Genomic DNA, 26,633 nt, shown 5'->3' on the forward strand with positions numbered 1-26,633 from the left:
TTAGATCTCTGCGTGCAGGTAAATGTAAGGTAGAAACGCCTGTTAGCAATTGAGCAAATGCTAGTTAGCAACTTCAAACTGCACACAGAGCCATAAAAAAAGATGGTATCCATCAGTTAATCTGATAAGTAGTAGAGATTCTGGCAATCAAGCCATCTTTTTAAGCCTATTCAGTCCTTTCAGGTCTGATCTTAGAATGGATAGGGTCTGATATTGAACTGAAATACTTACCAGTGCTGCAAGAAATGACCAAGTCCACCATCCTGACTACCAATCCTGCCTGGAGAACAGTATTGGATGGACCACCGCCACCAAGAAGTAAAGAACGGAGTAAGTGCCTTACTTACACCTGTCAATTTCCATAGTCTGTTTCTTACTGTAGTCACCTGGCCAAAGACAAAGGGCTGTCAGAGTGACCAGGTATTTGGTCCTTCCTGTTCTTTTCCTATCTTTCAAGGGCACAGCTGTGTGGAGAAATGAAGAGAAAAGGCTAGTTGTTTGAGCAGCAGAAACTATTCCATCAGCAGAAAGGAGCAACAAAACTGCCATTATCACTTGTTTCTATGCTCCCACTATGACCTCACACACCTGCTAAACTGCCACAGACAAAAGAGACCCAACTCGTGTTTGTTGGGCTCTTCACTGTTGCACCTGTCGTGTGATTGTTAACCAGCTCCATTTTTGCAAATCTTATAATAGAATAAGTTGAGGAATCTACAATCTCGCTCTTCCCTTCGGGTTAGAATTAACACCACTGAGGCTCAGAGGAATATGGCAGTCAGCTGCTGCCCCTCCTGCAAGGTAGATGTGGCAAAGCTATGGGCCTGATGATGACACAGAAGACAGGGCATGAAATCAGACAGGGCACCCAGGATGGTATTGGGAACACAAACTGGTGTATAGCTCATCTAAAAAGAGCATTTGCCAAATGTAATATAGCCTTTAGCTTTCTGTAGCGAGGGCAGCAGTCCAGTCATTTGCTGTTGTACCAGACAATGAAGAACGACATGTCCTGACACCTACAGGGGAACATAAAGAATCATTCTCCTATACGGTTATGACGATACACTGGCCCAGACACAGTTCAGATAGAGCCCTACTAGATACTACACTAAAGAGATCCATAGACACACATTTTAGATTTGCGAATCAGTACCTCCATCTAGATCTTACAGCTGACTTCTCTGGGGAACCAAGGCACAGGTTTCATTTACAGTGTATGTGGTTTCCGCTCCATTCTCAACTACTCTGACCCATACTGCTTAGCATCTAGAGGGGGGAAAGGGATTGAAAAAAAAGTAGCAAATGATTTTAAATTTGGTTTAACAGGCACAGTGAGAGCCAGAGATACTGCAGGAGAGACTTCCTGTCAGCATCAGCTATCAAATCCTGGCCTACAGCATTAAGGCCAAGACCTGTTAAGATGCCATGTCATCTCAAGTTCTTGAGCTGACCAAACCGGAATTCCAGCCCATTTTGTTTCAAAATAAACTGTAAAAGCCTACTTACCGACAGCATCAACACGAGGTTTATTCCCAATGAATGAGAGGTCAGTAGTTACCAACAGGTATCTATCCTGACGCGCAGTCTCAACAGCCCCTATATGGACCAACAACAAGGTGAGAGACTAGTGGGTGGAGGCTAACCAATTCTGACTAAGATGGTGTGCACTTTGGCACTTTGATATGGGGGGGGGGGGGGGGGTAGTGCTTTGATTGACCAATTAGAAGCTTGTTGGGGTTAACAATGTGCATGTCCTTAATTAGATAATTGGGTCAAATGGTTGGGCAGCTTACCGGAACCTAGGGGTGCATCTCAATAGTCTGAAGCAGGTTCCTCTCCTCCCCCCCCTTCTTAGGATGTTTCCCCATCTACATAGTCGGCGATTGATATTTATACATGTAATTTCTTGGTACAGAAATTCTTCACTCTTTGGTGAATTGGTTTAGTAACCGATTCAAGTGTTATGATTTTTACTAGGCAAATGTCTTATTTCATTAAATACATATAGTAGGGATATGAACCAATTTCACAGATTTGCAAACATGTTTTACATTTTTATTGGGCAACAGAGCATCTTCAATGTAGCAGCAATCAAAGCTCCCATCACAACAATCGCCACACACACCACTGCCACATACTGCCCACTGCGGGAGGCCTCCCTTTGAGTGTGTTTAAGAGGCAGCATAGGTGAGAGGGCAAAGGTTGGATGGACAGGGTGTTCAATGGAGACAATGCCGGTGTCGATGGCAGGGTAGCGGCACTGGATGGTCAGCCTAAAAAAAATATATATATATGTACGTAGAAATTCACATTTGAATAGTGTGAAACGTGGTGTGTGTGTTTACCTGTAAGGGGAGTCTCTGTGGCTGGGGGGGTCATCCGTGGTGATAAGTTCTTTGGGGAACAGCACCTGGTTCTCATATACTAGGAAATCCCCCTCAACCTAGGTGAGGTAGAACAAGTATGATTGACTTAACACATAACCAGTGGTGTACTGTACCTAAGTAAAAATACTTTCAAGTACTACATAAGTTGTTTTTGGGGGGGGGGTATCTGTACTTTACTATTTATATTTTTGCCACCTTTAACTTCTGCTTCACTACATTCCTGAAGAGAAAAAAAAAGAATATTTTTACTCCAAACATTTTACCTAACCTGCATCCCTACTGCCAATGATCTGGCGGACTCACTAAACCCAAATGCTTTGTTTGTCAATTATATCTTAGTGTTGGAGTGTGCCCCTGGCTATCTGTCAATAAATTTTTTTTTTATTATTGTGCCGTCTGGTTTGCTTAATGTAAGGAATTTGAAAGGTTTACACTTTTACTTTTTATACTTAAATACGCAATTCCAGTTACTTAAGTATATTTAGAACCAAATACTTTTACTCAAGTAATATTTTACTGGGTGACTGTCAGTTGAGTCACTTGCTATTAAAAAGGTATCTTTACTTTTATTCAAGTATGACAATTTAGTACTTTTTCCACCACGGCATGTAACATGATGAATCAACGTGCTAACACACTCACGGTCGCAATGGTACCACATGAATCCATGGAGAAATTGAATAGGGCCCTGACGCTGTCCGTCTCTTGGGGGACACAGCTGGGGTCCAAAAGGGTGGTGTGTTTTGGTTGGGTGGGCGGGATGGTACGTGACGTATCAGTCACTACGACCATCCTCCCCTCTGGTAAGCACACTGGAAGTCAAGAGAGATCTGGGATCAGTTTTAACAGTGTTTGAATGAGGACATGTCGGTCAAGCCTTTCAATAGTACACCACAGGTGTGTTACCCAGTAACTCTCTGACACGGAAGGTGCAGCGATGGATGAGGCTGTTCTCCACCTTGAGTGTGTCTATGTCCACCACACTGACCTCCAGACGGCCAACAACACCCTGCAAACTCACTTCCTACAAGCGGGATGAGCCAGAGAGGAAGGGGAGGTTTTGATAATGAAAGTGTCCAATATATTGACTTACTACGTAAATAAGATATTTATGTTTGTTTAAATTTTTTAATACATTTGCTAGAATTTCTAAAAAAAACTTTTTTCCCCCTTAGTCATTACGGCCTATTTTTTGTAGATTGACGAGGGGAAAACATGAATTAATACATTTTAGAATAACGCTGTAACGTAGCAAAATTTGGAAAAGGGAAGGGGTCTGAATATACTTTCCAAATGCACCGTATAGACATGTTCTTGGTTAAAGATTTCAGAGATAGATAAAGAGAAGGATAGAGCACAACAATTGAATCACCATTTTAATTTGACTGAGGTGGAAGAAACACAGCCATGAGAAAAGTGCCAGTTGAGTGGACAACCAAATCTCCAGTTCATTTACTTAGATATCCCTCCTCACCTCATAGGTCATGTCCGGACTATAGAGTGGGATCTCCACACTAAAGTAGTCCTCTTCTGTTTCCACGGTAAAGCCCCCCATTTCCACTAGCTCCCAGTCCAGCCGGCGGTCCCCAATGAAGAGCTCCCAGCTCCGCTCCAGGGCCCCATAGTGCAGTAGCACCAGGAGGCCCCTCTCAGTGCACTTACCCTCCAGCCTGGGAGGTTCTGGGGCTGGGAGAATGCATGGAGAAGAGGGGAAGAAGGAGAAGAATGGCAAAAGAGTCAGAGAGAGTGAAGGAATGAGGGATTTAAACAGGACAGGGAGGCAGGTAACCATGAGTTTAGTTCAAGTGATTTGGTATTAATTCTCTCTGTCAAGAGATGTATATATATAATCACCTGTCTGCTCTTGAACATCACTCACAATGGTGGCATTATGGTAGAAGACCTCTCCATGGGGTGAGATGGTCAGGGAAAAGGTGAGAGGGAGGGTGTACCTCCTATAGCCCCCATCAATATACTGACGTAAGAGGGAGAGCAAGTTACATTGTATCATTACATTATGAAAGTTTAAAAAACTGCTAGTGAGGTATGTATACTGTACATGATTGAAGTACACTGACTATACCAGACAAATTCGTACACCTTCCTAATATTGAGTCCCCCCCCCCCCAAATACATTCATTTATACTCGATTAAGCATACATTCGTTAACTGTAATCTCGTTAGTTATGTTCCAACAACCCCTCCATCTTGTGAAATATCAGTTATTTTTAAGTCTTGGTTCCAATAGTTTATATTTTTGAGATTGCCAGTTGGCTAGGTTTTGTATAGTTCACCCATCATATGAATATCCTTTTACTCAAATAGGATTCCCTCATGATTGCTCTTATGTCCAAAGCTACATTTTGTGATAAAACGTTTAAGTTGCATTTATTTGAAAATATCCACATTGGTCAGTGCAAAACGTATTTTTAATTCTGCCATGGAAATAATTGTACCTATTACCACTTCATGCCTTTAGTTTTCCATGTGGACCATTTTTTTTTTTAATAAATCAAATACAAATAAATCGTTGAATTTTGAAAGCTATCCAAGCATTGTTCCATAAGGTTGTGTTTTTAGGGAGCTATACTGGTTCTTGTAGAATACGTTTCGTTTTCGTCCATATTGTTATAGTGTTTAACTATGAAATTAATGTTCTTAGCTTTATCCTTTGAAAACAGACACGGAAAAATATTCCGGGGATGACCATGCACATCTTCAATATGTAGCCTATTTAACTATATGTAGCAAGTAAAAGCCTTGGGTAGCGAGTTGATACAATTCCAAGTCTGGAAGGTTAAAACCACCCTCAGCCTTAGGAAGATGGAAAACTTTCCTTTATATTCTATGAATATGGAGCCATTCCTGTCTTGTGCCCCTTTCTAAAGCAATTTCAACAGATAATGTACTATGTGTATATATTAGCTTTAGAACATTTACAATATTTTTATCATATTTATTATTTCAGCTGGAAGTTGTAAAGCTTCCAAAGTTCTGAATAGAAAAGGCTATTCAAGACAGTCAAAAGCCTTTTCAGCATCAACAGACATTCTTGAGAAATCTATATCATTTGTTTGAGTATGGATTTAAACTGAAACATGTTCTTGTTTGTAAGTGTCTTTTTAATAAACCCTGTTTAATTTATATGTATCAAGTCTGATAAATGCATAGTTAAATCAAATTAAAATATACGACTTTGTCATTCTATTGCTTAGAAGCTTGTTTTTTATTTTGTCACAATTTATTAAAATAATGAGTGTAGAAAATCAGAATGGGACCTCAGATTTTCCTGGTTTTAATATACAGTAACTGAAATAACTTTGATACATGGAACTAGGAAGTACTGAATTGAGTGATGCGTGTTCTCATGTGTAAAATGTTAAATACAAGTCTATGGGAACACCATCAATTCCTGGTGCTTTTCTCAACATTATAATTTTTTGTTGGTTGTATTTTACCCCCTTTTTCTGCCCAATTTCGATCAACGGGCTCGGGACGCAAAGGGCCGAGTTAAGTGTCCTCCGAAACGTGACCCACCAAACCTAACCCCAAGCCAGCTGCACCAATGTCTCGGAGGAAACACCGTTCACCTGAAGACCGAGGCCAGCCTGCAGGTGCCTGTCACATGGAGTCGCTAGAGCACGATTAGCCAAGTAAAGCCCCATCCCCAGCCAAACCCTCCCCTAACCCGGACGACGATGGGCCAAACCCTCCCCTAACCCGGACGACGCTGGGCCAAACCCTCCCCTAACCCGGATGACGCTGGGCCAAACCCTCCCCTAACCCAACGACGCTGGGCCAAACCCTCCCCTAACCCGGACGACGCTGGACCAAATTGTGCGCCGGCCTATGGGACTCCCGATCACGGCCAGTTGTGATACAGCTGGGATCGAACCCGGGTCTGCGATGCAGTGCCTTATACAGTGCAGGGCAGAAGATGCACTCTGTTCATTCTTTAAATTCTGCAGCATAGGCCTCTCCAACCCAGCTCTTCTTTACATATTCAATTTCTCCATTAACTCTTGCAAGATAACCACATCTGCCCAAAATCTCTTTAAAATGTTCCAGAACCATATGCTCCCCAACCCCATCATAGAGCCCATTATGAATTGGATTTTGTTGGTCTTTACTTGTAAAAAATAAAAAGTTAACCTTCTGTTCCGTCTGTTGTAGAAGAACCGAATAAAACATTTTAGCAGACATGAGGGTGGTGGGCATTCCTTAGAATGGGAGGATCATAGTATAAATACATAGTTATTGTATACATTACATATATAGGAGTGTGTGGTCTGAGCAGACATTTAACACAAAAAAAAAAGTAAAGTGCATCTTTGTACTTGAGAAGCTATGCCTTAGGGCTTTTAAACTCCAACTCCTCTCCTAACGTACTAAAACTGGACTATTTCATTGTAAATACATTGGAGAAAGACTGCCACTTAGGTACTGTGGTCGGTTTGTGTTACCGTAGAAATTCTAGAGGCTGGTGGGGGTCTACTTGGGGAGACCGGGCCCACAGACTGAAATGGGATGATGGAAGCCCCACACACACACCTCAGAGAAGTGTCTGATGCCCTCCCAGTGACCAATTTCCCACCTAAAGCCCCTCTCACCAACAACCACCATTGAATCTTAGTTATGACAAGGAATAAGGATTCGTCATCCTTTCCTAATCTGTCCAGAACTCAGTCATTTTACAGTGGCTTTACAAGTCACAAAAAAATACATTTACATTGTAGTATAATTAAGTCCTTCCTTTTCTCGCTCTCCCAAACCAAATCCATCACCCCCTCCCAGTTCTCCCCAACCCAAGCTTATCCCAACCATCTTTACTCACCCTTGTCCACCCAAACCAAGCGTGTCTCACCCTCCCTTCCTTGCCCCCTCTTACCCACCCAGGCCTAGTTTATTGTTGACTCAGGAGAGACAAAGGTCGAGAGCCATGTGTCCTACTTAACACGACCCTGGCAAGCTGCACTGCTTCTTGACACACTGCTTCTTGACACAATGTGTCGGAGGAAAAGCTGTACGACTGGCGACTCAGTTGTACAGGCACAAGTCAGCGTGCATGCGTCTGGCCCGCCACAAGGAGTAGCTAGAGCGCAATGGGACAAGGACATCCCGGCCGGCCAAACCCTCCCCTAACCAGGACGACGCTGGGCCAGTTGTGCACCGCCTCATGGGTCTACTGGTCGCGGCTGGCTGCGACACAGCCTGGGATCGAATCCGGGTCTGTAGTGTGGCCATTGATTTTTTATCTTCTTTCCCCCTTGTGGCTTCAGAATGTCAACTTTGGTCTGATAGTTCCACAGCGTAAATATTACCACGAGAGGGCATTTAGCATTCTTCTGTTTCACGCCGATCCGATGGCGTCGCTCGAGATCTTTCGGTGATGCATCCATGCCAAGCGTCTCCAATATCAGCTTGACCACGTAGCTGGAAAGGTCTCCTTTTTTCTCGTATTCCGGTAGGTACAACATTCATTATTTTATCATTCAGTTTTATTGCTGGTCCAGTTCATCTTCTAAAAAGGTTTGCACCTTTGTTTCCAGAAGGCTCATTTTGTTGTCCAGTTCATCCAACACGATAGACTACTGTCCTTTCGACAAATCTACTTTTAACAACAAGTTGTGACAGTTTGTTTTGGGGAGCATTGAGAGCATTTTAGCTATGTTTTCCTGGATATCCTTCAGCTGTTCATTGCTCTCATTTGAATCTCCAAGTGGCTCTTTGTCTTCTCTAAGAGAAGCCTTGGCTTGTTGGGTTTGAGTTGCAGCGTTGCTTTACCCACAGATTGGTTCGCTGTTGTATATAAAACTGACCGCTCACACTCTCCAGGCTGCTTGGGGATATATTGATCTATAATTTAAACCATGTTGTCCAGTTTCAACATACAACCACAGTTTTGATGGTACAAAACAGAGCTAGTCACGCCCCATGCCTCCTATCGGTCCGCGCATGCACCTCATCGGTTGATGGACCATTCTTGAAACACACACAGGAAACTGTTGAGTGTGAAAAACCCAGCAGCGTTGCAGTTCTTGACACAAACTTGGCACCTACTACCATAGCCCGTTCAAAAGGCACTAATCTTTTGTCTTGCACATTCACCCTCTGAATGGCAAACATACACAATCCATGTCTCAATTGTCTCAAGGCTTTAAATAAAATCCTTCTTTAAACTATATCTTCCCCTACGGTTACTCCGATTGAAGTGGATTTAATCCCACAAGTCTAATTAGCATAATAATACAAAAAAATCCCTGTAATAATCGGTCTGTTTAAGTTAGAGACATCTGTTTATCTAATATGACCCCTCTGTGGAAAGGTGAGACCACTGCCTCACAACACTCATCTGAATGTGCCACGGTACCAGTTGAAAAAAATGTATGGAAGTATATATGGATACTTTTTAGTGACAAAAAAAAAAAAAAATCCTGATCTTTCCTATATCTCTCAGATATAGGACAGATACTTCAGAACAAACGTCCTTTAGATGTATTTTGGGAACAATCTGTAATTCAATGCGTTTGAATGGGCTAATAGAAGTAAGGCCAAATTCAAATGTTCATTCAATTATTTTTGGGGATACTTCAAAGGGTCTTAAAATTCTAAATCAAATAGCTAAATGATCCTTGGTATGACCTTAAAACAATTCCAACTAGTAGAACCTCCCCTCCGCCGGTTTAGACAGAGCTTAGACTGTAAAGGGTTTAACAAGTGACATTAATAAAAAAATCTAAGCTTTCATCTGGATTCACCTGGTTAGTTTATGTCATGGAAAGGGCAGGTGTTCTTAATGTTTTGTATACTCAGTGTACATCTCTACAATTGGTGCTTCTCTCTGCCTCTCCATTAGTCTCACCTTCTGAAGAACGGAGGAGTGTGAGAAGGGGGCATGAAGCTGGTAGGAATGTGACCCGTTGGGGTAGGGGACCTGGACCCAGGACAAAGCGTCCCCCTCCCTCCCCCCGGTGACGTTGTGGAGGGACACGTCAGGAGGGAACACACCCAGGGAGACAGAGAACAGCTTCTGGGACGATATGGTGTCTGGGGAGGGAACAGAGTAAGTGGGTGTGGAGTCATGATCAAAGCATGCAAATAGATTGGTATTGAACTATTGCAATTACTGTTAACTGTTGTGGGTTTTAGTGGCAATCTATCCCATAAATATGCAGCCTCTAGCATGGTTTATAACTTATGCCAGTTTTCGAGCAGAGGCCAACCATTGTGGTAATATCGCAAATTTGTCCGAATTCATTCAAAGCAGAGATTAATATTTGAGTTCGGATGTGACCAATCCCTGTCATTCCTTGAGCTCATTAATACTCATAGTAGATGGATACTGACTGTCTGTAAGTATGGGGGTCCGGGGGACGTAGGCGGTCTTGAGGAACCTGAAGGAGCGATGCTGGGTGAGGGGCCAGCGGTCATCCTCCCACTGGTGCATGTAGAACAGGTCTACAGACAGAGACTGGCTGTACTGGCCCTCCAACACACCACTCTGGGACAAGAAAGAGCAGTTGAGTGTATGTGTGTGCATGCATTTATGCATGCGTGTGTGTGTGTACCTTAATGTGTGTTCCTTCGGCTCCGAATGGAACGCTGACCTCCACCACTCCATCCCTCAGGTTTATCTCATACCCCCTGTCCTTGATCACAGACTCACTCAGGGCAAGCGTCTCCACCCCTATTTTCATGCCCCTGTCCCTGAACCTCCCATGTACCAGGGGGGAGAGGACATGGGGGACAGGCCAGAGCAGGTGGGTACCATCCACTGTCGCCTCATCTGGAGGAGTTAAGGAAGGGATGGAAAGGGGGAGAGAGGACGAAAGTGGTAAGAATAAGGAGATGGTAGGTTCAAAAGAGGATTGCAAATAGGATTAAAGTCAAAGCTAAGATTTGTCATTTGTATTCCCTAATAAATAGGCCACATACTCATGGAGCAGGCCACTGTGGCATCGATGGCAAGGACCTTCCCTTGATGTGGGTACAGGATGGTAGCATTGACCACCTCCAACTCAACCCCTTTCTCCTGTGTAGGCGTGGTCAAGTGAAAGACAAGAGTTACTATAACATGTACACCAGTATATTCATATCACATGCAAACAGAGCACAGTAAACACCCTTGTCAGAAGTACCTTGATGGTGTAGGAGAGGGGTGAAGAGTAGGGGCAGCGCAGGATAATCCTGGAGCCTGACTCAGAGATGTGGTAGCCCAGGGCACTGGCCTCCGTCATGGTCCTGGGTCTAACCTCCTCCTTGGTGTGGCCTGGTCTGTGGAACATCATGCCGCTCTTTCCCACCTCCTTTTTCTCCTGCCCAGAGTGTAATGCAGCTGGGACCGGTCCATTTATGGACACCTTGGAGAACAATTAAAGGAGAGACGCAGTGTAAAACAGAAGCGATTTGAAACATGTAAGTTCGGCAAAGTTCCATGCGGAGATGGACAGTACATGTCTTTTCTATTGTGATCTGATGGACCTGTAAGTCACCTCCATGTAGCTCTCCTCGCAGACGAGCTCCCGGAAGCCCCAGGGCCACTGGGCTGAGCAGTGGAGCAGGAAGGGGTACCCTAGGTCCCTCCCATTCACCTGCCGGGTCACCAACCACACTTTCAGACGGAACTCTGAGTCCCCCTGCACAGGAGAGGTTCTTATTCAATTCCATTCAATCAGAAAACAAGCTGGAAGTCAAGCTAATTAACTTGGATTCATTATATTGATCATTTAGATGGAAGGACCATTTGGCTTCTAGACAGTCGACTCCTGATTTGGACACATGCTGATTCTTACACGACTCATTCTGTCTCAAGTCATTACACATCCGAATTTGACTGCATATACCAGTATATTGAATATATATCCATTATGGGTCAATCGAGTTCACCTGGTTGTTGACGTGGCAGGCAAGGAACGAGGCACGGAACACCAGGTCTCCATGGGGATTGAAGAGCATGGTGTAGCCACACTCAGTGGCCTTTCGGCCGGACAGGAAGTGAACTCCCTGGTGGTCTGATGACAGCGGTTTAAAGGAAGCGTCAATATTCACAGTGCAGCTGGTTATGGTGTCTTCATAGAGATAGATAGAGGACTCAAGTGCCCAGAAAGTCAGTTTTAACATGGGCAGCTCCATTGAGGACTTTCACCATTTTCAAGTAGTCAACTGGGTGGGACTTTCTATGGGTTAAGGAAGGACCAAATAATTCCATCCAGGTCATCAGGAGAGATAAGGCAATAAATTATATTTGTGAGCAAACATTCCATAACTGCAGGTGGTAGTAAATCCCCAACCCGGGCTTAGTACCTACACACTCCAGGTGGCAGTATGCACCCTGTTAGTTTGTTTACGAACTCATAGAAGTAGTAGAAGAAAAATTACTACTTCGAAATGGATATGGCCTCAATGGCACTGCCCATGCTCTCAGACGCCATGGGACCGGATACAATGTTACGTCCTCTAACTATCTCTATGGGTCTACTCTACTGTCAGATGACATTCTTGTTCTCCCCGAAACGTTCACATTCTAGACAAATTCTGTTTAAGATTATCAAGTAGTGGGGCGGCAGGTAGCCTAGAGCGTTGGACTAGTAACCGAAAGGTTGCAAGATCGAATCCCCGAGCTGATAAGGTCAAAATCTTTCCTTCTGCCCCTGAACAAGGCAGTTAACCCACTAGGCCGTCATTGAAAATAAAAATGTGTTCTTAACCGACTTGCCTAGCTAAATAAAAATGTAAAAGTACAACACACCAGTGGCAGTTGGGTAAAAGAATGGCTGTATCCATAATTCAACCAATAATATTACTCTCGCACCTTGAACGTCGAATCGGCTCATAATGCCAAGGAAGCCAGACCTGACAAACAGCCAGAAGTGACGCTCATGACACTCAGACCGGAATGTTCCTATAACACAAGACAGATGGAATCATTACCTTGAATTCATTGACACAGAACACGTTTTGTTCAGTATGAATCAGCCATCAAAGCGAAGAGGCTGACTAAACAGTGGCATGCTGTTTATTGAACAGATGATGTTTATGGCGTATCCGTCTTTCTATGACACAGAAATTAGCCACATTCAATCACAATAACAACATGGTGAATGAATAATCAGATTATGTACTGTTTTATTGTGTCCTTGTTTCAGGGTTATTTTCAAATCATGTTAGATATGCATGAATCTAAGATTGACTTTTATTGTGAGTCTTTCATTGGATGATATCCAAATAAATCCTCTCCATTTTTGCATTGGAGTCTCAGTTTTGGATTGGTCCACATTTGACAAGTGTGCGGGTCTCCACTCTCCCAGAAATCTATTTGGCAGAAGTCTCCTTTACTGTACTGAAAGGTTATGCTATAAATGGCCAACAGGGGACGACACTCATACGACATAGTTCTAGTGAGAGAATATGGTGGGTGAGAGCAGGGCTGTATTCATTACGTCCTGCAATGGAGACAGTTTACCATTTAAGAAACAAACAGAGAGGGACCAACCTGAATTTTGTCCAATAGAAACTATTCTTTCAAAACAATTTCCATTTGGAGTATATGATTTGTTACAAAACGTTTTTCAGAATTGGCATACTGAATACCCCCCAGGGGTGTAACCATTAGTTCAAAACGTTTTTCAGAATTGGCATACTGAATACCCCCCAGGGGTGTAACCATTAGTTCAAAACGTTTTGCAACAGAAACCGTTTAGTCCCAACAGAAAACGTTTTACAATGAAAATGACAGCTTACATTGGACAAAGCTCAAGTAGGTCCCTCCCCTGTTGGTTCTGTTTGGTTCCTAGTAAATAAACAACAGTACTGTAAATCAAACTTACCAACTGGTACAGGAGTTGGAGTACTGAGTGTAGCACAGAGTAACAGTATGCTGGAAGAAATATTGGTAGAAGTGAGGAATTCAAATGTATATATGGACGACCTATTCTATTAATGTGACTAGATATTACCACAGTCACTACATTTACCTCTTAAAACTCACCACAGAATGATTTTGATAGCCCTAACTTTCATTGTACAAGGTATGGTCATGTTTGGTATTGTGTAAAGGTGTAGTGAAAAGTAACTTAATTTCTATTTCCTTATCTTTCTCTATTTTCTTTTGCAATTCATCAAACTTCATCCATGATTGGCACCATTTTGACTGTCAGTGGCAGCCACACCTGTCCATGCCCTAATTGGTAGAGAGCTGATTGCTTTCATTAGATCCACCAGTCAACAAGGCACAATCAATAACTTCTACTTGGCTGTCAACTCATGATAAAAGTAGACAATTTTCAAGCAAATATTCAAAACCCATTCATTAATTGGCCATCATACGTATTTCTAAAATAACCATAGGCTTAAATGTATAGGCCTTACCAACAGGTCCACATATGCCAAGACCCGCATTTATCCTACGTTCTTTGTTACGGGAATATATAGATGATTCCTTGCGTGTGTTAGACTACACCTGAGAGATGAGCTCGAAAAACAAGTGTCTCCCGAAATAAGATCCATAATGTAGATCTCTGTCTTTAATTAAAAAACATTTTCTAATTGTATCGCAGAAAGACGCATTAATTGATGATGCTGAATAAATTAAATGAAGATGAATGAAAAAAAGAGGGAAGGAATATGTGCGTTTGCAATCGCATCTTTTTATGTAGGTTTGACAGCGAAACTTAGCGCACAGCAAATGTGCTAAAATACACCGTTCTAGGTTTAGGTTTTTACAGTGATGAGCAGCGGCAGTGTAAGTAACCAGCCTAAAACAAGGCCTCTATTCTGTTTTGTAAATGAATCATTATGAATCGGTTGATTACAATGAAACGTGTTCTGTAGGCCTATTCAATCACCCACAGTTGAAATGTTATCGAATGATTCAAACACAGCTCGTGATAACCTTTTTTATTTATATTTCCTTTGCATTCATCACCATGCATCTAAATGTCAGTAGATGTATTTATTGTGCACCATATATTAGGCTACTTGTCAAGGCTGTTGATGCGAAGGCGTTGCTAGGAGATGAGGGGGTATTTGATTTTCCATGCACCCTGATGAGGTCCTCCCTTTCAGAAAAACAACATTTGCCAAAATATGAAACTCACAAAATAAGATGAATGTATAAAATTGAGAAAAAAATCTAAGTGTGTGTGTGGCACAAGCAAGAGAGGGAGCAGAGGAAGAAACTGCAGCACTTTCTGACAGACCTGGCCTTATTGGGATCATTGCAGGATAGTTCTTATAGTTATAGAACCAGATAACTCTCCATCCAATCAATGTATAAATGACTTAAAGATCCAGAAAACATTAATTATGCAAAAAGCTCTCACAGTCTCACTGCAGAATTAGATGTTCATCCATGTTCCCAAATTTAAAATGTAAAAGTTTCTCCAAACATACAGTTTCAAAGTGTTTTTGTTTCTCCTGCTGCTCTGTATCGTTCCATTTCTCCAAACTTCAAATTTCGAAGTTAAGGGTTACGTTTAGGCACACATTCTGAAAGGTTATGGTTTGAGATAGGGTTTAAAAAATAAAAAAAAGTGTCCATGACTGGAACACACAACTTTCAAATCTAGAAACATGGAATTACACCCATCCTCCTCCCATGTCCACAAACACCAAGCCTATTTGATGGTAATATCACTCACTGTTGCCCCTAGTGGCTGTTTTGAAGGCATTTCCCAACATCCTCAGGACATGAAATGATGTCCAATTTCTGCATCAATCTTGAACGATCACCCTTGAATTATCATCAGGGCACTCCTGTCTTGTCTCTCCATATATGGTTTCCGGTACCTTCAACCTTGGCTGAGGTTGTAAATGTAGTCAATGAAGAGTACAACTAATAACTCTGTCTATCCTGTTTTCTCAAACATCCAGAAATCGACAATGAGCCTATATTAAGTCTATATTATGATTCTTCTTTTATTCCAGGACAGTAATGAGAAAACATTTTAGAACAGGGAAATTCTACCTTAACTTGTTCAACTAGAACACAGATTTTAATTTTCTGTTGCAAACCTTTTGATGTTGTGTGCCATACTGAACATGACCCTGGTCTGCCCCTTCAGGGTTGGCATTCCCCTGTGTTCATGGTGTCGGCAGCCTCCTCCGTCAATAGCACCGACAGCCTGGCTAGTGACACCATCCCCCCCCTGCCCAGGGACCACCAGAGGCCTCATCAGGGCCCACAACACATGCCAAGGCAGCAGCAGCAGCACTCATCCCAGGGGCCCAACCACCATACCCACAAATAAGGGGCTAGATGAGTAAAAACCTACACACACAAATACACACGTGCATATTTGAAACACAAACACTTGAACTCATGCACTCACACAATAATTGTACTATCATTTTCCACAGGAGCAGCAGTGAAGTCCATCTCCTACCAGCCTCCCCCAGTGAGAGGGAGATAGCAGTTCCTGTGAGTAGTCATCATTGTATTCCACTCAGTTTCAATAAGGAATCAAACAGTCATATTCCATTCTGACTGTCATCTCTTCAGGAAGTCAGTGAATGTAGTATTTTCTCAGCTCCTCTGACAGACCATTGTTCCATTATTCTTTCCTTTTGTTTTGAGAATGACAAGATTTTCTAAAGCATACTGGAAATGTACCTCCTTTTCTTTTAAAGATTGAGCCATTTTGTTTACAGTCTAAAGTTCTTAGAGAGACCTGTCTCGATTCTGCTCTTCTACTAACAAATGGAAAATGATTCAATTCAGAATACCAGTAGAATTGCCATCTCTACTGGTAAAGTGCTAGCTCAGAAAAGACTTCCCAAGCAGATGGATATTATTATTGATATTAACAGGCTGAGCAATAAACTTGATTTAAATGAAGATGAAAAGGCAGAGCTTGCTAAATGCCAATGTGATCTGGACGACATATACAACGTTAAGGCACAGGGTGCCTTCATCTGTTCAAAGGCCAAATGAATTGAAAAAGGTGAAAAAACCCATCTTATTTCTTTAATTTGGAGAAGAGTAGGCAGACTAGGAATAGTATTACATCCATTTATGCAAATGACACTATCTGGTGATCTTGAAGTGATTCATAAGAAAATACACTCTTTCTACAGTTCACTATATCAGTCTCATCTTTCAGAAGGTGATTTGGGTTCCTTTTTTGATTCAGTTAATACCTCCAAAAGGTTTAAGAAACTCTGTGATTCTGATATAGATATTACTGAGTTGGACCAAGCCATTAAACAAATGCTTATAGGTAAATCTCTTGGACCGGATGGCCTGACTCCTGAATTCTATCGACATTTTTGGCCTGATAGAGAGTTATTGCTTTCGGTCTACAAAGAGGATTTTGCTAATGCTATCTTACCTCCTTCTTTGAGAACAGGGACTAATAGTTCTTATACCCAAACCAAAGAAGGACTCTCTTTACCTGGACAATTGGAGACCAATCACATTGTTGGCAACTGACTGTAAGTTACTAGCCCATGTCTATGTCAATAGGCTGAAAAAAGGCCTTGATGATATAATCAGTGAAACTCAATCAGCCTTCATTAAAGGAAGGAGTATCCATAACCATAGTCAATTGGTTTTAGACATTTTAGATTATAGTTCATAGATGGTTTTAGTTTTTTTTAAAGGCTTTTGACACTTTAGAAAACAACTTTTTATTTAGAACTCTCTCTACTTTTGGGTTTGGGGAGAATGTCTGTAAAGTGATAAGGATGATGTATAATGATATTAGCAGTTTGGTGGCTATGAGTAATGGCACATCTCCTCGTTTCTCTATTGCTAGAGGAATTAGACCGAGTTGTCCAATCTCCCCACTTTTATTTATTTTAGCCACTGATTTACTAGCCATTTTTCTTAACAAATCTGAGAATTTCAAAGTGAGACGTATTTTTGGTAAAGATATAAATATCAGTCAATTTGCAGATGATACAGCCCTTTTTCTAAGGGACAGGGCAGCTATTCCCTTGGCTATTGACAATCAAGAAATTTGGGTTGACTCTCAAACAAATGTGATCTCATGCCAATTCATTGCTGTGACTCCGTCAACATTGCCTACATAACTGTTAAAAAGGAAGTTAAATATTTAAGAATTGTTATCACTAAAAAACGTTTCAGATAAAGAATCTTTAAACATCGATAATGTGATTAATTCCATGAGAGCTTCATTAAGTCAGTGGCTGCAACGTGATATCTCAATTTTGGGTCATGTTCTTTTGTCCAATACAGAATCATTTACCCAAGTCAGACCTGTTTTCTTTCTTCTAATAACACAACAAAAAGTAAATTGTTATATTTACATTTGTTTGGAGGAAAAAAAAACGCATTATATTCAGAAATCACAATTAGTGAAAGACTATGATCATGGAGGTTTGTTTACAGGCTATTGAGTTTGAGTTGTTAGTGGGTGCTTTTAGAATTAAATGGTTGAAATTATGTCTGTCTAATATCCCTAACAGTCTGTTTAATAAACTTGGTGGACTTGAATTCCTAATGAAATGTGATTTTGACCCTCCAAAATTACCTGTGAAATTGTCTAAGTTTCACCAGCAAATGTTATTTTTCTGGAAAATATGATATTCAAGCACAATTTTCCCATTGGCCGGCTACGCCATGAATGGCCGCCTGTAAGCCTGGATACGGTCCAATCACGAGCGCCTGATCAACATCAGTGGCACTGATTCAATGGTGAAGGACACGCCCAAGAAACTCAAGTCCATCACAGACATGGGGATCACAGGGTTCCGACAGTTGACATTTTTAATTTGCATCCCGCCAAAGCAATAGTCCAGCGAAACACAGAATCCAATACTTACCTGATCAGCTATACATTTCGCCCGTTGCCTCTCCTTATAGGAATATGGCTATGAGATGTAGCGTGTGAGCTGCTGTGCCTGTGCACCATTCCATCTACCTCTAACCCAATCACCCTGGATATGCACTAACCTGAAAAGCCTTCCCAGAGCACTTCCTGGTCCCTAGAGCCCTGCTCATTTTTTTTTCTATTTTTAAATACGCCTAATCTCTGTATCCAGAGCCAAATCTAGACAGACCTTAGGGGCTGGGGTTTAGGGACTTTTTGTTGTGAAATGGCAAAAAGTGAGGATACAGAACCAAAACATGGCATTGCAGGTCAACAAATTCAAGTGTTTAGAAATGGCATTATCTAACCAATAATATTCATAAACATATGTTGCTCTAGTCAATAGCTGCCAGGTGGCGCTGTTGGACTGTATGTGACAATGGCCTTCCTGTTAATTGAGCGCTCTGTCCTCTCATTCCCTCTTCCTCGAGGCTCTCCCTTCATAGAAGAGGTGAAGTCTGAGGCATCTCCATATCCAGACTGCGGTGCAAAGACAACAGGGCAGCAGCACCAGGCCAGCCACTCCTGCTTCAGGAGAGTCCTCAGAGGAAGAGTGACCAGAGTCATATTCATTAGTGCACACTGTAGCAAAACTATTTGCAGCCAAAAACTGTTTCTTATCTGATAAGTCCAGGTAGTCCCTCCATTTCAGGAAATGTTTTGCTCTAGTACCATAAGGGCACATTTGAATGACGGTACTTAATCTCGTGGGGGTACTGTAAATGTACCTCCCGTCAGTGAAGCTTGAGGTAAAACTAAAGGGAAAATGTCAGAATAAAGTACCTTGAGAAATAAGCAGCATAACTTATCCCATGACCCCCTATCCCATGACCCCCTAACCCATGAACTTCTGTCTACCATCTCCAGCCCCACAGCGGAATGTTGTTTTCTTTCAGTCAGAGTTAGACCCACCCATAATATTTTAAATAGATATGCCTCTGCTTGTTTAGTCTCCATCAAATGTTTGGCACGAGTACTAAAACAGACAGCACAGGCTGTAGTGTGGTACGTTTGTTTTTAGCTTGAGGTTGGCCATTTGGAAGCGCTGCATCGTCAGTTGAGGTAGAAAGACATTTCCAAAAGTATCATTGTATGAAAGTTTATTCCATAGCTTACACGCATTTAAAAATATGTAAACAAGGATGTACAAAACAAGTACAACATAAAACCAGACACTTGCCCTCCCAAGATGGGGTTGTGCCATTTGTCGTTTGAGATGCACAACAGTCATTTAAAATAAAATGGTTTTAAAAAAAACTATCCATTGATATCATTGACATCTTGTCAAGTCAAATAACTGAGGCACCTTTCACTGTAAACCATGGAGATATGAGGTGCCCAATGAATACAACCCTGACGTGGTGGAATGAATACAACCCTGACGTGGTGGTCAGAGGAGTCAGAAGTATATTGTATGGAATGAGCGGATGTGGCATGAGAAAGTGTGTGAGGAGAGTGCTTGTGTGTAGACCGGTATTTGAGCTTGGGGCCAGGACGCCAACACACTAATGCTATGAAACATGCAGAGTCATGAGGTTAGGTTAAGCCAGACTGAGGGGAGAGAGTGGGCAGAGCCAAGGAGGATACGAGAACTTTAATGTCCCCATAGGAATGCAGGTGCACTGCCGAAGTTCCAAACCAACATTCCTGCCCCACACATGCCCCCAAAATCACTCACCCAGGGTTATACTTCACCCACACGGGAATAATGAGGAACAAGGAGGATCATGGGTGAGTGATTTTTCCACATAAATGCAAATATATACATACATCAATGGAGGCTGCTGAGGGGAGGACAGCTCATAATAATGGCTGGAACGGAACAAATGTAATGGCAAAAGCATGGAAACCATGTGTTTGATGTATTGGATACTATTCCACGCCAGCTATTACGAGTCTGTCCTCCCCAATTAAGGTGCCACCAACCTCCTGTGACAGTATGAAGAAGAAGAAAAACTCAGTTCTAGCAAACACTAACACCTTATAGGAACAAATTAAGCTTATGGAACTTAATTAAGGATTACATTTTACTTGATTTAGGATTACATTTTACTTGAATAGTAAGTAATATGTTATGACAAAAAATAAATAATGTGAACAGTCAGTGTGCATTGACTAGGCTAGTGGTTCCCAACAAGAGTACTAGGACACCTGGGGGTACTTGGTCTAGCCACAGGGGGTACTTGATAAGACTCATGAGACCATAGTCCTACTGGTAAAATGCACATGAGGGTGTACTTCAGGGGTACTCCAGGCAGAGAAATTCAGTTGGTGGTACAGTGACCGAAAAAGGTTGGGAACAACTGGACTAAATTACACGTGGTGAAGTCTGAACCGAATAATTGATACTAAAATGTATTAGAACCCTGCCTATGAACGCACACTACTGTGTAATTATGTCAACATAGCCCATGTTCTTCTATGGTCTGCTTAAATTTAAATGAACCCTTTATGCCCCATGAACCCTCACACACACCTCCGTTTTTAACCCCTCTCCCAAGACGAACACTGCTCACATTCGGCTCAAACTTAAGCTCCTCCTCCCTTTAAAAAAAACTATCTAGTGTTTCAGGAAGAGAAGAGGTGCATGAACCGTGTGTTACAAACAAGACTTCTCATTAAAATAAATACAAACGTCTGTTTTTTTTAAAAACATTTGTAACATTGCCATGACTGTCTGACCAGTTTAAACCAGTCCAGGCTGTGTTCAGCATTGTATGGAGAGGAAATTGAGGTTTGGTAAACTCTGTAGTCATATCCTTGTCTAGCTAAAAAAGGCACACAGGACCTTGAGCTCCTTTCTTCTAAGCATAACTGACAGTTCAGAGTATCAAGGCCACTCAGTGGAAAACAAGTAACTTGGAGTAGCATTGGAAATTAGCAGTTCAGCCTTGAAGCGTTCCAACAGTGAAAGCGAGTCACAAGGCCACTGAGGTGAATACTGGTTTCTACCAACAGCGTACAGTACAACGCTATCAACCTAGCACCTTGTTCTCTAGTAATCCAGAGGCAAAAGCCAAGGTAGCTAGCTAGTCATTAACTTCCACAGTTTGTAGGCTACCATTCATGCCAGTCATGAACGGTACTGTAGACTCACCATGTAAGCAAGGCAATGTCTCATTTGAAAGAAAGTCCAGCAGTGATCTCCCTCACACTCCTTTTTTTTCAATCCTGTTGTGTCCAGTAGTGGTGGGTTCTTTCAATCCCTCCCTCCGTGCTGTAGCTAGCCACTGGGGATGTCGTCAGTTCCGTGTCCCATGCTGGGGATCGGGGACTCAGTGCCAGATGTCAGAGGCAGAGCCCTTCCTGGTCATGGCTCTCAGTGGACTACGAGACAGGGAGCTCCTCTTCTTCCAACGGACTGCAAACAAACAGAAGAGAGAGAGGGGTTGGACAGGCGGGCTGAGCTTGGTTTTATTGCAAACAACTCTCAAGAGCAGACAGGTGCAATGTGGAAATACAGGTACAGACATTCATGTGTGAACGAAAGACTATCAATTCATCCCTTTGACAGTTTCCCCTATTGCTAGGCAACCCCCCTTAACAATTTGGTTTCTATTAATATTTCAGCATGTCAGGCCTGTGTTCTCACCTCTTCCACAGTTGTCTGGTTGTATGGAGCTTTTGGGGTTAGTAGTGGTGCTGGGCATATCCTCTCCCTCCTTCACCCCGTCCTTTTCTGGGGTCAGCGTGTCGGTACTTCCCCCTAACCCAACGTCCCCGTCCCCCTGCCAGTCATTCAGTGCCCTCTGGAAGGAGTGTGCCAGGCAGGCCGTCATGTCCCGTGCCCGCTCTGCCCGGCTACACCAGAACACCCTGCAGTGCAGCTGTTGCCCGTGATGCTTACAGATGTACAGAAACACGTTGGGTCTGGTGGCGTCGGCCGCGCAGTAGGCGATGTCCTGGAGGTACGTCTTAGTGAGCTGGCGTCCAGTGCTGAGCTCTTTGACTTCAACATAGCGTGGACGAACCACCAATGCGTGGTCTTTGCTCAGTTTCTTTCCGTTGGAGGCCCCGTCGAGCAGCCGGGCTATGGCATCCTGGGCCTGCTGTAGATCCAGGGAGAAGATTTTCTCAGTGCCCAGGTAGTGGACCTTGAAGAGCGGGTCGCCGTGGGAGAGGGACTCGGTGCGGTCACGGCGGAAGCGGCGGCGTAAAACGGACGGGGAGTTCTTGAGGGTCTCCATCAGGTGGAAGGTGTTGAGAGACATGGTAGATTTAAGGTTTCTTTTTTTGTGGGAGGGGTTCGTTTTGGGAGTAGACTGGGCACAGGTGTCGTGGTCCTCAGTCCTTTTCCCCAGGCTTGTTTCCCAGCTTCTTTGAAATCGGGTCCAGTTGGACTCAACGTCTTGATCTGCAAGACAGAAAAAGAACATGGGGTTAAAGTGGGTTTAGTTAAATGCATTGCCACATAACATTGACAATTCATGTCTGCTGATTTTAACACCACAAGATACGTTATAATGTGGAATATGGACACAGCTCATATCTTTCAGATATTTTACTTATTTTTTTGGGATTGAGGCAAACTATCCCTTTCAACACATTATGCAGAGTGGAGACCAGCACTTGGACATGTGTTATAGTTAAACAGGACAGTTAGGACATAATGTACTGGGGGAAGGGGGGGGGGGGCAGGATCAGGTGCAGCAATGACGCAGTCGGAGACAATATTCATTTACCACCAGTCACTAGATTCAGTACAGAGCCATCAAATATTTAACAGTTACTGTGCCTTGAAGGGGAATAAACCCTTCCCACTCACTCTTATACCCATATTAACAGACACTTAAAACAGCTAAACAATTCAGTCCCGTGAGGTGTCAATGTCCATCTTAACACCTGTCATTACCTAGTTATCATAGGCTTTAACCCTTGCCTCTAGTGTATGATCTTTAGGCTTAGTTAACGACATGACAACCATAAGGTGAACAAAGTATTTGACACTGTAGTCTTTAATTTAAACCAATATGTTTTTACATTACAACTCTAAAAAGTGACTTGAAATGTATTGCAAGTTCATGTGTGGTAAGAAGTGAAGTGGACTGAACATATGTTATTGAATCGAATTGTCTGAGACTTAGTGCTGAAACTACATGGGCAAATGTGACTGCTTAAGCCCCGTTAGACAACACCTCCAGCTGGACATAACTGTATTTTAAGAAAGTCCCAAAAACACCACTCCTCTATGTCTCAAGTCATTATGTTGACCCTTTCTCTTTTCTCAGCTAATCTCTCAACATCCTACCGCCCCCCTCAGATGTTGCTTTGGCCCGAGAACCGCCAACTGTTCCGAGACGATAGGCCATTGTTAGGCGAGCCCACTTCTCAGGAAACAGCTTTGCATTCTACCCCCCCCACACACAACAAAATATTTCTCCTCCTAAAAACAATGGCATGGTTTCGTGTGCGTCACATAAAGCAGAGATTTCAACTGACCTAGGGACACATCAGAAATACACACATTAAGTGTTATAACAGACAGAGCGCCCCCCCCCCCCCTCCTTAAAAGGTGAAGTAATCTTCCACAGTAAATATGTCCAGTTCTCTTGGCATGTTTACAAGCAGGTAGCTTAACGATAGTGGAACACATGCAGCAACTTCCATCATAACGCATTGTTCAAAATGTGGTCAGAGTGCATTTTAATAGGATCAAAGATGTCCGTGAGTAAATAGAGTAATGTGTAAACTCCCTGATTATGTTATCTGAAGTAGGGTACGAATGTACTGTCCTAGTGGCAGACAATCAGGTCTGTGTCTGTGTGCCAGTGCAGACGTGAATTTGGAGAGGGGTGGGAATTGACAAGGTTTTCCTTTCAGTGGAGCGTTTTGTTTTTAAAGATGGCACCTAGGATGAGTTATCGAAAAGTCAGCTGGGCAGTTGCAAGATAAGAGTGATGCTGAGACTCAGATTTTTTTTTACCTAAAAATGTCGAACAAAAAACAATTGCAAAGTTAATCAAACTAAGCACAAGGACCACTTTTAACAATTCCCACCGAATCTTACAAAACACATTTACTTCTAGAACAGATGCAAAATATGGTAACAGAACGGCACAAACCATCTTTGTGGAAATTGTTAAAAGTAGTCCTTGTGCATAGAGTTTTATGGTTCGTTAAACTTCACAATCATTGCTTTGTTTGATATACATTTTAAACGTGGAAAAGCAGTCTCGGCATCACATTCAACATGCCATGCGTAAAAAGGGTAAGCCCCCGTTTCGTTCCCTTATCTTCCATTTAAGAAATGTTTTGCAACAGAATTGGCTTACCCTTTGACGCATGATAAACGTATGTACTTTGGAAATGCCACTATAATAGATTAACAATGTCGAATTATCAAATAATTGTAATTCATTCTGAAAAATCATTGTAACAGTCACATGAAACTGGTTTGTCGGTAGAGTGAAAAAGGTAGCGCATTTTACCTTGCTGCAGTTTCATGCAAATGATGTCCTGGCGCTTCTATGAGTACCCGTCTTCATAACTGACCGGATGCAAATGAACAGGTGTTTATCAATTATTATAGGTATTGGAATAACATTAATAAGACCAACCAAAACCCTCAATTTCTCTCAGCAGCCAGCATCACTGACGATATTACATTATACATTCCAATAGTACAGTTTCGAACATCAAAGTACTTCTGACCCGAAGCTTCGTTCAACATTGCCTGCTCAAGATTGACGCTAAATTCCAATAATAATGTTAATTGACTAAAACTCGCAAAGAACGTGGCACAATTTAGGCTACTATGAATGTTCGGAACTAAACACTCATACTCTCTTCTCGTTGGCGTGAGCAATACTCATCCTCTGAATTTGAATGACTGGTGACGCCTCCTCGTACTGCGCTTATGAACCTGAACAGCGTGGGCGCGCCTTCGGGCTACGATGCAAATGAACGAGCATTTGAGTTTGTGGGGTGTGTGCGAGTGAGTGTGTGCGTGTGCGTGTGAGTGAGTCAAAGGTGGCCAGGAGGGAGACGTTTGCATTGTGGTGTATTTGTATGGGAGGGGGGTTGGTTCTTCTATCGTTGTGCACAGCTAAAATCCCCACAATGACAGTAAAACAAGGACAATTCTCCCGTGTGGGGACATTTCTAATGGGTTAGTAGGGTTAGGGGTTATGGAAAATAGGATTTTGAATGGAATTTAATTTTAGGTCACCATGAGGATAGAAGAAGATAAAGTGTGCATGTGTATGTGACTTAATGAAAGGTGCCCAGGAGACAAGGAGAAAATACAAGGCCAGGAAAAAAATAGTGCCTGGAGGCAACATTAAGGGTTAATATAGAAGGTATGCATTGACTTGATAAGGGGGATAAGGAAGGATACCACCTTTGTCACTGTGTGTTGTAAACAAACAGAAAGTTAATTTCTGCTAGCATAAGTATAGCCACATTCATGGTAACTTGACATAATTAGGCCATTAGCCATTTGTTGGAAAAACACCCAACTGCCATATATAAAGATACCTTAATAGAACATGACTCAAGTAAAAGTGAAAGTCACCCAGTAAAATACTACTTGAGTAAAAGTATTTGATTTTAAATATACTTAAGTATCAAAAGTAAAAGTATAAATAACGTCACACTCTGATCTGGTTCACCTGTCCTTGTGATTGTCTCCACCCCCTCCAGTTGTTGCTTATTATTCCCCTGTGTGTATATCCCTGTTTCCTGTTTCCTGTTTGTCTGTGCCAGTTTGTCTTGTTTCGCCAAGTCAACCAGCGGTTTTCCTTGCTTCTATTTTTCCCAGTCTCTGTTTATTTCTAGTCCTCCTGGTTTCAACTCTTGCCTGTCCTGACTCCGAACCTGCCTGCCTGACCACTCTGCCTGTTCTGACTACCAGTCTGCCTATCCTGTTGTAATGTTTTTGGTCTCAGATCTGGTTTCTGACCCCTGCCTGGCCTCGAGATTGCCTATCGTCTGGTACTGTTTGGACTCTGACCTGGTTTATGAACTCTCGTCTGTCCCCTACCTGCCTTTGCCTACTCCCTTTGTTATAATAAATATCGGAGCTCTACCATTCAGTGACAAGGACACAGTGCCTTATGAAAGTATTCATACCCCTTCATACTCTACATTTTAATGTGTTACAGCCTGAATTCAAAATTGATTATATTTTTTCTCACCCATGAATGTTCGGAACTAAACACTCATGCTCTCTTCTCGTTGGCGTGTGCAATACTGATCTGCTGAATTTCAGTGACTGGTGATGCAATACACCATAATGACTAAGTGAAAACATGGTAAAATATTTTTGGGCACATTTCTTGAAAATGAAATATAAGTATTCACACCCTTGAGTCAATACTTTGTAGAAGCACCTTTGGCGGTGATTACAGCTTTGAGTCATCTTGGGTATGATTTCCTCCCATTCTTCCTTGCAAATTTTCTCAAGCTCTGTTAA

At 42.4% G+C, this 26,633-nt stretch overlaps 2 protein-coding genes across 2 annotated transcripts; both read right to left on the minus strand.

The window, feature by feature from the left end:
• Positions 1–2,036: 2,036 nt before the first annotated feature.
• LOC110531700 (uncharacterized) lies at positions 2,037–13,608 on the minus strand. The gene is made up of 16 exons (XM_021615028.3): positions 13,378–13,608; positions 13,217–13,266; positions 12,202–12,291; positions 11,277–11,401; positions 10,883–11,026; positions 10,529–10,750; positions 10,326–10,422; positions 9,959–10,176; positions 9,738–9,891; positions 9,253–9,437; positions 4,245–4,365; positions 3,865–4,076; positions 3,297–3,414; positions 3,033–3,202; positions 2,349–2,446; positions 2,037–2,276 (listed from the first exon to the last, which is right to left on the minus strand). Exons 1-16 carry the CDS (start codon positions 13,425–13,427, stop codon positions 2,051–2,053), a joined length of 2,280 nt encoding a protein of 759 aa, XP_021470703.3. The 5' UTR covers positions 13,428–13,608; the 3' UTR covers positions 2,037–2,050.
• A 5,695-nt stretch (positions 13,609–19,303) lies between these two features.
• LOC110531702 (uncharacterized) lies at positions 19,304–25,065 on the minus strand. The gene is made up of 4 exons (XM_021615030.3): positions 25,003–25,065; positions 24,649–24,707; positions 21,813–22,574; positions 19,304–21,581 (listed from the first exon to the last, which is right to left on the minus strand). Exons 2-4 carry the CDS (start codon positions 24,662–24,664, stop codon positions 21,496–21,498), a joined length of 864 nt encoding a protein of 287 aa, XP_021470705.2. The 5' UTR covers positions 24,665–24,707; positions 25,003–25,065; the 3' UTR covers positions 19,304–21,495.
• Positions 25,066–26,633: the final 1,568 nt, after the last annotated feature.

This window comes from Oncorhynchus mykiss, chromosome 9 (genome assembly GCF_057628025.1).
Source record: "Oncorhynchus mykiss isolate SJ-2025 chromosome 9, ASM5762802v1, whole genome shotgun sequence".
Classification (NCBI taxonomy): Eukaryota; Metazoa; Chordata; class Actinopteri; order Salmoniformes; family Salmonidae; genus Oncorhynchus; species Oncorhynchus mykiss.

Bases quoted from the DNA above. Each gene is read 5' to 3' on its own strand.
- LOC110531700 (XM_021615028.3), bottom strand. From the start codon at position 13,427: ATGACCATACCTTGTACAATGAAAGTTAGGGCTATCAAAATCATTCTG. The intron at 9,892-9,958 runs GTACACACACAC...TTCTTGTCCCAG, and splicing joins CCGAAGGAACACACATTAAG to AGTGGTGTGTTGGAGGGCCA. The intron at 2,277-2,348 runs GTAAACACACAC...TATTTTTTTTAG, and splicing joins CACAGAGACTCCCCTTACAG to GCTGACCATCCAGTGCCGCT.
- LOC110531702 (XM_021615030.3), bottom strand. The intron at 21,582-21,812 runs GTGAGAACACAG...GTTTGTTTGCAG, and splicing joins ACCAGACAACTGTGGAAGAG to TCCGTTGGAAGAAGAGGAGC.